Source organism: Hyperoodon ampullatus (assembly GCF_949752795.1).
Source record: "Hyperoodon ampullatus genome assembly, chromosome: 16".
NCBI classification, from domain to species: Eukaryota; Metazoa; Chordata; class Mammalia; order Artiodactyla; family Ziphiidae; genus Hyperoodon; species Hyperoodon ampullatus.
This window is the reverse complement of record NC_136929.1, coordinates 2,950,305-2,964,405: the sequence shown is the minus strand read 5'-3', so window position 1 is coordinate 2,964,405 and position 14,101 is coordinate 2,950,305. Positions and strand designations below refer to the sequence as shown.

At 55.1% G+C, this 14,101-nt stretch overlaps 1 protein-coding gene across 1 annotated transcript in view; it reads right to left on the bottom strand.

The window, feature by feature from the left end:
• Positions 1–14,101, bottom strand: part of CARS2 (cysteinyl-tRNA synthetase 2, mitochondrial) — a gene marked incomplete at its 5' end in the record, with an annotated part of 32,797 nt that overhangs the window by 11,039 nt on the left and 7,657 nt on the right. The window contains 4 exons of the mRNA XM_079722116.1: positions 3,037–3,166; positions 5,252–5,335; positions 8,726–8,831; positions 8,931–9,002. Coding sequence (XP_079578242.1) covers positions 3,037–3,166; positions 5,252–5,335; positions 8,726–8,831; positions 8,931–9,002 — 392 coding nt within the window. The remainder of the gene's footprint in view (positions 1–3,036; positions 3,167–5,251; positions 5,336–8,725; positions 8,832–8,930; positions 9,003–14,101) is intronic.

Sequence of the window (14,101 nt, the reverse complement as noted above, 5' to 3'; positions counted from 1 at the left end):
AACCGGTACCAGCACCAGTGGTCCAGGCTGACCAGCAGCTGCTTCAGAGGACGTAAAGAATTCAGAGATCAACGAAAGCTGCACGAGCTCGCACAACGGGAAGGGGGCGCAAGGCAGGCGGCTGTGGAGCTCTGGGGGCCGTGGGCCCCCCGGGGGTGCAGACACCAGTGAGCTTTTCTAAACATGGTTAAAAGTAGATGTTTTCAAAGATGCCACAGCCTCACTGAGGTCCTTCCTGCTGAAGGCCGACTCTCCTCCCACTGGCCCAGCCCTGGAAACACCACGCATGCACTGGTCACACCTGAGCTGAGTGGGCGAGCAGGTCGTCCAGGACCGTACATCCTGGGCAGTGGTTTCTAGAGAATCTCTAATAAGAGTCCTCGAAATTCAAACACTACGAGGGCGAGCGTGAGATGGGAGGGACCAGGGCTGGAGAGGGGCCACACTTGGGTCTGTAACGAGTGACCCATGTTTACAAAGATCTGAAGCAAATATGACGAGGTTAAGACTTCACAGCTAAACTGAGGGTCTGCAGTGTTCGTTATATTAGTCTCTAGTCTTGTCTGTACCTCACACCTATTTTAAAATAAGAGAACGCTGAAAAGGAACAGACGTCCATTTTCATTATTTAGATTTCAACAAAAATAAAACATATAATGGTAACTTTACATTTGAAGTTTACTAAATGTTTCCTGCTTTAGAGAAATTATTTGAATCTAAACGATAAAGATCTCTTTACAACACAACGTATATCCCACACCACTGTTAAATCAACAAGTATTTGTAAATACTTTTAAGTGTTTACAGTAGGGCTGAGAGCTGGACACGTCTGTTTGTTTGGTTTTAATATTTATTTATTTACTTTGGCTATGCTGGATCTTAGTTGCAGCACGCGGGATCTTCGTTGCGGCGTACCGACTTCTTAGTTACAGCATTCTGACTCTTAGTTGTGACATGTGAACTCTTAGTCGCAGCACATGAACTCTTGGTTGTGGCATGCCAACTTCTTAGTTGCAGCATGCATGCGGGATCTAGCTCCCCGACCAGGGATGGAACCCGTGCCCCCTGCATTGGGAGCGCGAAGTCTTACCCGCTGGACCACCAGGGAAGTCCCTAGTTGATTGGGGTTTTTTTTTGTTTTTTGGGGGGTTTTTTTGCGGTACGCGGGCCTCTCACTGCTGTGGCCTCTCCCGTTGCGGAGCACAGGCTCCGGACGCGCAGGCTCAGCGGCCATGGCTCACGGGCCCAGCCGCTCCGCGGCACGTGGGATCTTCCCGGACCGGGGCACGAACCCGTGTCCCCTGCGTCGGCAGGGGGACTCTCAACCACTGCGTCACCAGGGAAGTCCCTAGTTGATTGTTTTTTCACGAAAAGTTGGACCCTGTTTCATGCTAACAACAGGGTGTGACATCTCAGGAGTTTCAGATGTGCTTCCCGGTAAGGCACACAGACACCACCACAGGCGAGGGCAGCACGGGAGGAGCACGCGGTGAGGGGCGGGGGAGGTAGGACCCCTTCTAGGTCTTCGCTGCGATAAACGTGCTGGCACAGGCAGGTGGCGGAGGGTGAGGCTTCCCCCCGTAGGGTGGGGTGAGCCTTCGCCAGAGACGAAACCAGCGTGAGGTCGAGGCCCGGGGCAGCCTGCTCTTAGATGGCGTTCACGCCCAGCCAGAAAGCTGCCGCGTACAGCAGCTGGGAGGAGGACGACTGGGTTTGCTGGTCTTAAAATCTGGGGTGTGGCCTGTAGCTTGAAATGTTCACCTTAATCATACTTTGTTTCTAATTTTAAAAACTGATTACAGGGGCTTCCCTGGTGGCGCAGTGGTTAAGAGTCCGCCTGCCAATGCAGGGGACATGGGTTTGAGCTCTGGTCAGGAGGATCCCACATGCCGCGGAGCAACTAAGCCCGTGCGCCACAACTACTGAGCCCGCACGTCTAGACCCCGTGCTCCGCAACGAGAAGCCACCACAATGAGTAGCCCCCGCTCACTGCAACTAGAGAAAGCCCACATGCAGCAAGAAAGGCCCAATGCAGCCAAAAATAATTAATTTTAAAAAAACTGATTATAATAAATATCTGCAACACATCAAATGTATCAAAATCCATGAGTTAACGTGCAGGGCTCAGGGAACCATGGTGGGAACCCTCGGGACAGGCTGGAAGTGGAGAGCCCAGCCGGGATGCGGCCTTCAGTACCCGCGAGCACACACGCACACACACCTGCACACACACCTGCACACACACACACACACACAAACACACACGGGCAGAGCCAAGGGAGCGCAGATGCCAGAGGGACGGTCCACAGGGCAGGTCCACAAAAAGAAGGTGGATGAGGCCCCAGCAGAGACACCAAAACCAGAAGAACGTTGTTCCACAGAAGCCAGGGAGCGAGCAGGGGTGTCAGCGGCCCATCACAGACCGGGCTGATGGTCACCGTGACCTCCGGAGACCAGAGTGGGTGGGGACGCCCGTCGGACAACAGCGGGGATGCGTGGACAGTGAGAGAAGAGACAAAATTTTAAGAGGGTCCCTGGAGGAGAATGGGGACCAGAGAAGCGCTGTGTTTACAGGGGTTCCCAAGACAGAGACGTCCTGGGCATGGTGCCGCCCGAGACCGAGCCAGCAGAAAGGGCAGACGGAAGGGGACGCTGGGGTCACGCTCGAGGCGCCTGGTCCAGGACCAGCTCTGGGGCCGAGGATGGGGGTCCAGCCCCTCGGCCACGTCCCCGGCCGCCTTCCTGAACCTGCCGCGGAAGAGATGCAGGCACCCCCGGAGCTGGCCTGCGTGTGACGGGCAGTCAAGAACTAACTGCAAAGCGGGCTCTTCTACGAAAGAGAACAAGCGCTGATGCTGGGGAGATAAACGTGCTCTGGCTTTGCTCATTCCCTTCCCACGGCCGGTCCCACCCGGGTGCTAAGCTTCCTTTCCAAACCACCTGCGATGCCGGCATTAGGACCAAGCCCGCCCCACCTGCACCCTCTGCTGGCCGAGCGTGCACATCACAGCGAAGACGACTCCGGGAAAACCTTACCTGGCGATGGTGGAACACTCGATATGCCAGCCAGGCCTCCCGTCTCCCCAGGGCGAGGCCCAGGACGGCTCCTGGGGCTTCGCTGCCTTCCACAGTGCAAAGTCGCTGGCATGCCGCTTGTCAGAGTGACCTGCCAGTGACAGGCGGTTAATCAGCGGGAGGGAATCCAGAACGAAGCAACACAGTCACCGCCACACAGGCAGGACGCACGTCCCCGATTCCGTTCCTCTGAGGAGTAACCTCCCATTTCTCGTGCGTGTGTTTTTCTCTTTGCCACGTGAAAGCTAGACAGCTACCAGATACTTTTATCTAGAACGTGACAGAAGCACGCGGTCCCCCAGCGGTGCGGCCCGTCTCAGTAATGTGAGCACTGCGTGCGGGGCTTCAAGTACGTGCAGTGAAGCTGCTCTGAGGGGCCTGCTGCACACGGGCTCTCGTTCTGCCTCATTCCGTCTCTGTCAGTGGCTGAGTTTCAGAGTAACTGTTTTCAAAGACAGATGATAATCACACAGAGCAAAAAGGAAAATACCGGAGTATTGTATCAATCACATTCAGAAAGCAAGAAAACTCAGAAGAGGAGGGCTCAGGGTCACAGGACAAGCCGGTACGTGGCGCTCTTTATGTTCCAGAACTGGGAGGCCACCAAGATGCCCTGCAGTGGGTGATGGATAAACAAACTGTGGTCCATCCAGACAATGGAGTGTTATTCAATGCTGATAAGAAGTGAGCTTTCGAGCAATGAGAAAACATGGAGGGGGACTTCCCTGGCGGTCCAGTGGTTAAGACTTCGCCTTCCAGTGCAGGGGGTGCAGGTTCGATCCCTGGTTGGGGAGCTAAGATCCCACCTGCCTCGCAGCCAAAAAACCAAAACATAAAACAGAAGCAATATTGTAAGAAATTCATTAAAGACGTTAAAAGTGGTCCACATCAAAAAAAAAATCTTTAAAAAAAACAAAAAAAAAGGAGGAATCTTACATGCGTATTACTAAGTGAAAGAAGCCAGTCTGAAAAGGCTAGACTGTAGGATTCCCACTCTGTGACATTCTGGAAAAGGCAAAACAATGGGGACAGTAAAGAGATCAGTGGCTGACAGAGGCTGGGGCGGGAGGGGGTGAACAGGCAGAGCACGGAGGATCTTCAGGGCTGAGAAACTCTCTGCGTGGTACTATAATGACGGATACCTGTCATTACGCATCCGTCTAAACCCAGAGAGACACCGAGAGTAACCCTGATGCAGACTATGGACTCGCGGTGAGGCTGGCGTGTCAGTGCAGGTCCACCAGTTCTAACACGTCCCCCTCTGGTGGGGATGCTGATACGAAGGGGCCGTGTACAGCAGGGCAGCGGGCGTACGGAACTCTCTGGACCTGCCACGCAATTCTGCTGTGAACCTAAAACTGCTCGAAAAAGTAAAGTCAATTTTTTTTTAAAGTGTTGCTGATGCTAGAATGTGTAGGTATCAGAAGTTCCTCCTCGGCTTCCCTAAGGCCGGGGCCACACCTCGCAGGCGTGGATGGTCCAGGACGGGAGCAGCACAACAGCGACTGAGCACAAGGAAGAAGAACTGTTCTGGGGAGTCAACTCAACACACCCGTTGTAATTAGACTGAAACGACACGGTTCATAGGGCAGGAGGATTACGCCTAAAAACAGAGACGACTCAGACAACTTGTCTTCTGGGTTTTTGCTCATTTTTTGTTTGGTTTTGTTAAACCTCAATAGTATTCTTTAAAATTATGTTTACATCAATCCCAATCTCCCAATTACTTTTCATGTAGTTCTATATACTTATTATTTCTTCTCCACAAAAATGACTTTGCAGAAGAGGGTACAGAATAGATTCAAATACGGCGGGAATGTCATACACGCTAAAATACGTATGGGAACTTAACTACACGGGGAAGTTTACGTGGGAATTTATGTACGATAAAATACCTACAGGGATTTAACACGTGACAGCAGCCAGTTGGACAAGAGCGTTAAGACGTGACACCACAGACGGCGTGTGCACGTGCAGAGCGCCCCAGGGAGGAACGGGAGGCCGCGTGTCACGTGCTGCGGGAACTTCCCACTCCGCGTGGTCTCTCTGTTCCAAAAACCCCAACTAAATTGAAAACTCGGGCGTGATCGATGTCCGGCAACATCACGTCTGAGAGAGCAGGGGAGGGTCTGGGCTTTGTCCCCAGAACCCCACGGGAGGGAGAGGCTGGACCCACCTGTCTCTCCCACAGGGGCAGGGGCCACGCCGACCAGCTTGCCGTATCTGTCTCCTCTTGACTGCAGGTCGAAGTAGACATTGCCTGTTGCATAAAGGTGACCGTGAAGCTCGTTTCTGTCGTCAGCACCCGCATCTACACACACCCCACAGCTAATGACAATCAGAACCTGAACCCAGGATACGGCATCAACCTTCAGGTGGCACCTTTCACCGTATGTTTAAACCAGAATTAACAACAACACTGTATTGTAAAAACATGTGTTTGCACATATCATGAACGTCCGGTTGTGGAAGGGAAAACACAAATGTAAGTTCTCTGTAAAATGTTGAGCCAGTTCTTTTTAACAAGAAAAAAGGGAAGTATCACTGGCCTGCCTTCAGCTCTGGGCCCTGGGTTACAGACCCATCAATAAAGCAAGCCGTTTTTAACCCGGATACCCTAAGACCAGCCTGCCACTCAAACAGGCACCTCACACGAAAGCATCCCCCCCGCGTGGGGTCCTTTCACCGAGGTGCACACGTGCTGGGGGTGCCAGGCGACCCTCCCACGGGGACCCTGCAGAGCCCGGGAGCCCGGCTGGCCCCCACTCAGGAAGAGGCGGAGCAGGGAGGGCGGGGGCCCGAGCCGCAGCCCTGGCCGGGAGAGTCCTGCCCCGAAGGAGCCGGCGCTCAGGAAGGCTGACGCCGCGGCCACTGGGTCGCACTCCTGACCGGCCACCTGCGCGCCGCGATCGGCGCAAGGGCCCAAGGTCGGGTGCGATTTTTAACCTTTGCAAACTTCTGGTTTTTAATCTTCGCATTCTTTGTACTGACACAGTTACTAATCTGTATCTGCACTATCCTTCTTAAGGACAGTGGCCTTGAAGACAGGTTGCTTTAAGATCCAGGAAGCTTTTATGGGACTTCCCTGGCGGTCCAGTGGTTAAGACTCTGCACTTGCACTGCAGGGGGCCCAGGTTCGATCCCTGGTCGGGGAACTAAGATCCCGCCTGCCTCACGGAGCGGCCAAAACAAACACAAGATCCAGGGAGCTTTGACTGTCAGAGACCCATGTCCCCGGTCACTCTCCAGCCCAGCTGGCGGGGACAGGGCAGGCGCCAGCGCCGCAGGGGGGCAATCGGCAGAACAGTGGGGAAACGGCCCCCGGTGACTGGGCTCTGCCAGTCCCCCACGGGGTCCCTCCTCCACACGCAGTTTATTACTGAGCCCGACCTACGCGCCAGGGTACAGCAGCGAAACAAATACTGTGGAACTGCTTTCTACTAAGTCAGAATGCGGACAGCACTTTGAAAATGCTTTGACAGAGGGAGAAACTGCTCCCTTGATAGAGGACATGTTTTCCCAAACCTGGGCTTACTTCACCCATTTGCTGAACAAATTTTTTCTTCACAAATAGTTCAAAGCTCAAATTAGAGTCAAGCTTTTGTGGAACTGCCACAAAGTCCAAATTACTGGAGTTCAAATTAATACATTTATTTTACATGAATTATGTTTGTGTCAGCATTATTAAAAATGTACAACCAGGGCTTCCCTGGTGGCGCAGTGGTTAAGAGTCCGCCTGCCAACGCAGGGAACACGGGTTCGAGCCCTGGTCTGGGAAGATCCCACATGCCGCAGAGCAACTAAGCCCATGCACCACAACTACTGAGCCTGCGCTCTAGAGCCCTCAAGCCACAACTACTGAACCCGTGTGCCACAACTACTGAGCCCGTGAGCCACAACTACTGAGCCCGTGAGCCACAACTACTGAAGCCCGTGCGCCTAGAGCCCGTGCTCTGCAACAAGAGAAGCCACCGCGATGAGAAGCCCATGCACTGCAACGAAGACCCAATGCGGCCAAAAATAAAAATAAATAAATTAAAAAACCAAAACAAAACAGGACGACACGCAGCATTTATCCTGTGCCGCGCCTGGGTGAACCCCTGGTGCCTCAGGACACAGGTCTCAGGTCTGGTCACTCCTCCCCCTCTGGTTCCAGGACCGCGGGGAGACGCCTCCTGTATCTTCTGGAGCAGACGTGCAGCTGTGCATAAAGAGCCTCACCCTACGCAACCCCAGCGTCATCACCGGCCCCAGGCGCTGCACCGAGCCCTCCCGCATCCCGTGGCCTCTGCACGGGGCTGTGTCCCCTCTTCTAAGACACACCCACTGTGTTCCCTCCACAGCTAAAGACACTGACCGGGTCCCCTGTCGTACAGAATGCCCGTCTTAGGGTGCTTTGTGGTTTAGGAGCTGCTGCTCTTGTCTGGGGCCCCAGGACAAGGCTGCGCCCTGGCGTTTTGCTGCCTCTGGGATCCTGCCTTTCTGCAGCTGCACCAGCTTCTCCCCAGCCGTGCCTTCCGAATCCTGCCCATCCCCAAAGCCCTGGCCAAAGCCTCCTCCCTCCCAGCAAGCTTCCTCCACCCCCGGGGCTGACGGTGAACTTCCTCAGCTCTGACATCTGCAGCGTCCCACTGGGCAGCCCATCCCATGCTGCCTTATTTGCACAACTTGTCGGTTCTTGGACCAGAAAAGCCTCTGACCCTGTGAATAATGCCCAGAGTGCCCAGCCCGGGTTGGGGCTCTGCAGATGCTGCCATGCTCATAGCAAGTAAAAGACAAATGAAGAAGTGTGACCCTAGATGCGGTTTAAGGGGATGACCGGACAGGGAGCACCTTTCCTTCGTGGTCCTGCCCGAGAGCTTGAGAGGCGCGGGGACCCTGCCTGGAACCGCGTGCAGCCTGTGCACACAAGGACTTGCGGTTTTTCCTTCACGTATTTGCTATATTCAGGTTTTGTCTCCAAGAGGATCAGGCAAAGCACCCGAAGACGGGGTGTTCTGTACAAGGGACCCAGCCAGTGTCTTCAGCTTCGTGGAGGGAACACTATGGGTGTGTCTTAGACGGAAGAGGGGACACAGTCCCGTGCAGAGGCCACGGGATGCGGGAGGGCTCGGTGCAGCGCCTGGGGCTGGTGATGACGCTGGGGTTACGTAGGGCGAGGCCCTTTATTCACAGATGCGAGTGGCAGTGTCGGGAGATGTGCCGTTTCTGCCATTGGCCCAGCGAAAACAACCCTCCCCTACGCAGAGAGGGAGGAGAGCCCTTAACAAGGGAGTGGGTCTTCAGAGCGACCGCCACTGTCCCCCGCTGTGTTATGAAAAGTTATAAACCAAGTTGAAAAAAGGTTCCAGTGAAGACTGTACTCCCACCCGGACCCCGGGGCCGTTAGCACCCGGCCACGTCTGCCTCGTCAAGATGGACTCTACGATGCTCATCTCGCCTCTGACGGTGCGAGGTATTTTGAAAGAGAACTGATTCAGCAGTTTCACAAAGAGACACAAACATAGAAAATCTCACATTTTTGCCGTAAGAATCCTACCAAGAAAGACAGTAAGACGTTCAGCCCATCCGAGCCACCCAAACATGCAGCCCGCCCGTCAGAATCCCACGGGGTCTCACCCAGCGAGCAGGTTAGTAACATAACCGCTACCTTTCGGGGTGGAGTAAGCGTGCCCGTTAGCAATTATTCTCTCGATAAAAGCAATTATCTGAGGAATGTTTTCAGTTACCCTCAGGTACACGGTGGGTGGGAGAACCTGTAAGAAAGCAGAGGAGAGACGCGGTTTCCCCAGCTCCACGCGGAGGGGGGGCAGCCCCACTGACTCCACCGTCCAAGCTACTCATCACCCACCTACCTTCAAGGCTGCCATGTCTTGTTTAAAGTCTTCTTCATAAAGATTGGCCAGGGAAGCGGGCGACACGTTCATCTGTAAGAAGATGAAGAGAGCATGCGAGTCTGGGGGGCTCACGACGGAACCCCAGAGGCACGGCCACCCCTCCCGGGCCGCACGGCGCGGCCTCCACGCGGTCCTGCTCACAAAGGGGCATTTGATCATCCTAGCCCCTTAGCTGGTCAAAAAGGTTTACTGACCTGTTTTCTGGTCAGAGAAAAGGGAATAAACAGTGCCATGATTTCCGTGATATAATTCAACACAAAACCCAAAGACCTCCAAAGTAGCCCCTGCTCTTCTAGGACCAGGGCAAGCCGGGCCACCCCGTCCGACACACAACCACTTGAGTTCCCGACTTTTATCCCTTTATCTCTCAGGGGGCAAGAGAAAACAAGTCACAAGTACATGTGTGAGGAAATGTCTCAGAAACAGCCCCGGTCAATGGGGACTGTGACGGGCGTTCAGTCTGGAGGGGCCAGGGCTGGACGTCTGGGGGCAAGCAGGACCCCCAGAGAAGGACGCTGAGTTCTGAACGCAGGGGCTCTGGATTCGGCGGGGAGGGGGCGCGGCACACACGACAGTCCTTCCTAGAGCGCTTCTTGCTTTCCAGCAGCGGAACACTCCCAGCACAGGGCACGACCCTGACGTCCTGAAAGCCTACGTGGGTCCACGACCGTGAGCTCTCAACTCCGCGGGCACCTGCGTCCGCTCCCCTAACCCCACCCCGTGAAGCTGCGTCAGGGGGAAGACACTCCCGCTCCGGAGGACGAGGAAACCTCCTCAAGTGGAAGGCCACCCCGAGCCCCGTCACCCTGAGGCCACCTTCGTCCCAGCCCAGGGCCCGAAAAGGGAATCGTCCTGGAAACCGAGGCCAGGAACGTTTACTGAAGAAATAAACCTGGTGCACGAAGTGTCTTTTTCGCTGCGTGGTCTGGGGCAAGACAACAGACCTCTCTGCCTCAGCTTTCTCTGCAAGGTGGAGAGCCCCACTGAGTCACCCCGTAGACGGCTCCGGGGATTCCCGTGCACGCGGGTGAGACAGCTCTGCGGACACAGGACCCTTGTTCACATCACTCCCGCGCAGACAGGGCCCCCAGACCCACTGGGCCTGCTCCTGAGCGTGGCCTTGTGGCACAGCAGACCTCCTAAACAAGCAATCTGCCACCGCACATCTCCCCAGAGGACAAAAGGCCAACCGAACAACAACGCCTAAAGACTCGGTGTCATTGTGCCGTTTGTTTCAAATAAAACGCAATGTGGGACCCAAAGATCAGCATCTATCTGATCAGTATTCACCTGGTTTCAGTCTCCTGCGCGGCAATTCTCTCTCGGAGAACGCGAGCAAGGTCAATGTGCCCAAGCCCGGCGCCCCTCCCACAAGGCAAACGCCGTCAGAGTCATCCCCGGAGCACAAGCGTGGTCAGCTGCATGCTTTTACCTCCTCTCAAGAGCCCCACGCGCGCCTGCGCCTGGTCTCCTCGGCCGACGCCCCACGGTATCCAGGACCCGGGCACGCGGTGCGCCGAGCGCCACCTTCCCACGCAGGCCTGCGTCCGCGTCCGTCTCCCAGCCGGGCGTGAACCTCGCACCACCCGGTCCGCGTTCTCGCCGTCTCCGGCCGTGACACCCACGCGAGTGCGCAGCCTAAGCTACAGACCCGCACGTGACGCCCTGGCCGAGGACACACGCACACCCTTGGCAGGCTGCTGGCAGCGCCTCCGGAGGAGCTTGAACGTGACCCGGCAGGCTCGGGCACAGTGCTGGGGGGCGGCTAGACCGCGTCAACGCGATACTGAAAAGCACGATCTCGTTGCATCTTTAAGCTGCATTTCTCATATTTTGAGGGAGCTTGAACATCTCACGTGGTTAGGGACCATCTGCACTAAACCATCTGAAATTAACCTTTTTTCTACAGAGTTGTAGGTCTTTTCTTATTGATATGTAGGAAGTATTTTTTAAAGAAATCACCCTCTTATCCCCAGTGTGAATTTCCATTTTTTTCACAGTCTTTCAACCTTATGGCTATTTTATGGCAGGTAGAAAATTTCATTTTTATATTTAGCAATCTTTTACATTTCTCCATCTTTTCTGGGTTTGGAAACAAACTTAGGAAAGCCTTCCCCAACACGAGGCTATAAAAAGTGTCCCAAGGTTTATTCCAGTAATTTGTGGTTCCACTTCTGTGAAATCTGATCTGCTTCAGATTTGGTTGTGAGGCATATATCCAACTTTGGTTTATTTTCTTCCCCAGATGGTTACCCAACTGTCAACACTTTTTACTGAGTAATTTCATCTGTTCCCCAATGATCTGAAATGCCATCTTTATCATAAAATAAATTTCCATGATTTACTGTGTCTATTTCTAGACTTTCTAGTGTGTTCCATCGTCTGTCTCTTCGTGCAACTGTAAATTAATGTTTAATCTCTACAGCCTCCAGAGACGCAGAATGTGGACGGGGCTGCTTCGGGGTAGGGCGCAGGGAGGCTGGAGGACGGGGTTTCTGGGGGGAAGGGTGGTGACGGTCACCATCTCGACACCGGTGATGGTCACAGGTGTGGGGGGTTTATCGGGCTGCACACGCTGTGTGCACTTCGTGCAGCTTCCCCCAGGTCTGTTCCACCTCAGTAAAGCTGTGCTAAAAAAGGGGAAAGACTATATTAAAAACAAACACAACAACCACTTTCTATAGGTTTTTAACTTTTAGCATCTCGTAGGGCTCCTCCCTCCCTCGTCCTGGCTACTCTTGCTTCCTGCCCTTTCGTGGGAGCTCTAGGATCAGCGTGTCCGGCTCCGATAATACGGACACACGGCGCGTCGGGGACACCTCTGCGCAAACAGGCACGTGTGGTGAGGACGGCTGCGAGCGCTCACAGGTGACAGTGAACTGGAAGGGGGCACGAGCCGTTGCTGGCTTGGGGGAGAGGGAATCCTATTCCAGAACTAACATTTTCGCTCTAGGCAGCTGGACCCACCCACAAGGGGCTCGCGCTGCTCTCTCCACAGAACAACCTGCAGGAGGCGCTGCTGACACCGGGTCCTGGTCCCTGTTATCTCAGACCCCGGCCGGCTCACCTCAGCTGAGCTCTCCCCGGCAGGGGACCCCGCGGCCGGTTGAGCCCTGGCCCTCAGCTGCGCGTCCAGCCTTCCTCCCGGAGGGAAGAGCCCGCGGGCCAGGGTTCCAAAGCACAGAGAGGGTAACTCGGCTGGAGTCGCTGAGACATTTATCATCGTTTTTTTTTTTTTTTTTTTTTTTTTTTGCGGTACACGGGCCTCTCACTGCTGTGGCCTCTCCCGTTGCGGAGCACAGGCTCCGGACGCGCAGGCTCAGCGGCCATGGCTCACGGGCCCAGCCGCTCCGCTGCATGTGGGATCTTCCCGGACCGGGGCACGAACCCACGTTCCCTCAATCGGCAGGCGGACTCTCAACCACTGCGCCACCAGGGAAGCCCTGTCATCGTTTTTCTTAACACAAAATGCGACCATGCGAATATACCTCGTTTCTTTTCATCCTTACCCCAGAAGTCCTCCTGCGGTTTTTATCCCTGATGAACTATAAAACTGTGCCAAAAATTAAAGTCAAGGAAGTGATTCAGAAAAGTGAAATATTATAAGTTAAAATATTTTAAGAGCAAGTGCTGGAGCGATGACATGAAGGGTATGGCCACCGTCAAAGACGCGTGCCTTCAGTCAAAGGAACAGCCTCTCTGCTGGATCCCAAGAAACAAACAGGTATCTTTGTAACTCTGTGTTTCAGATGAATGGTTTATCATCTTGAAGTAAGACTCTATTTTGAGGACAGAAGAGACCCTTTGATGCCAGGTTAGCATCCTGCTCTGTAATAAGTACTGAAACGCTCAGGTGTCAAAAATTAAAACACTCTCTACGCTGAGGATCTTTAACCAATCCTACCGACTCTCACGTCCTAAGTCGTGCCAGTCCTTTATAAAGTAGCAAGCGACGCCTCCCGCGGGGCCCCTCTGAAGCCCCACTCCTCCTGCGCTTGCGGATGCCCAGCCCCTCCCTCCCCAGGCTCCCGGCCTTCACCCCGCGACTGACACTCCCCTAACCCCCCCACGCACCCCGTCTTTCCCCTCCGGCGCCCACCCCGCCAAGCCCCCGCCACGGCTGGGCAGCTCCACCTCCGACTCCGAAGACTCACAGCCAACCCCAAAGCGCCCAGAGCGGGGACACTGCTGCGCGGCCTCTCGTCCCGGCTGGGCGTGAGGACAGGTGAAACGCCGACCGGGGCGCCTTCCTTCCTGAGCAGCCTTGCACTTCCAGACGCCGGCCCTGCCGCGGGCTTCCTGCGGGCTACTCACCCAGCTGCCACGCCAGGTCACAGGCTTCTGTCCTTTCCGTCCCACCCCCGGCCAGCGAGGCGGCGCTCCAGCGTCCACCCTGCTCCGCGCCGCGGGACGGACCTTCCCACCACGCATCCCGGACCCTGTTCGCTCCCGCCTGGATCCCAGCAGATTCCAGAGGGACGTCGCATGCCTGCCCCCCGCCTTCCCCTTGGTCTGTCCTCACCGTGGACGACAGGACACTCCTTCCTGCATCGTGTTTGCTCAAAACCACCCCAGCAAGTGGCTGAGCACAAACTGAAGTCAGACGGCCCTGGGCAAACGGCTCCGGTGCCAGGGCAGAGGGACAGCGACAGCAGCGCACGGGCCCTGGCAGTCGGGGGCAGGGGCCCCGCCCCTGCGGCCCCAAGCCGCCCGCCCCCTTCCCGCCCCCGTCTCCCCCTCCCTCACAGGTCCCCACGAAGGGGCAGCTCCTCGTGACCTCGCCTCTAGGCTCCGGTGGTGGACCAGGGTGGACACCTGACCGCAGGGACACCGGACACAGGTGGGGGATTTGGAGACCAGGCAGAGACAGAATCAGGCCAGGGCTCGAACTAAACCGTCAGAGAGAACCAGGGATGGGATGAGGAACCGCCAGCGCTGGCACCGCCTGACCTTCACCTCCAGCCCTGCAGTGGCTCCTTTCTGGTACCAAACGTGGTGTGTCTTTTCCAATGCCAACCACTTCTCCGACCCTCTGACTCCAGCTGGAAGTCAATCCTATTTGTTTTTTTTAATAAATTTATTTATTTTATTGTTATTGATTTTTGGCTGCATTGGGTCTTTTTTGCTGC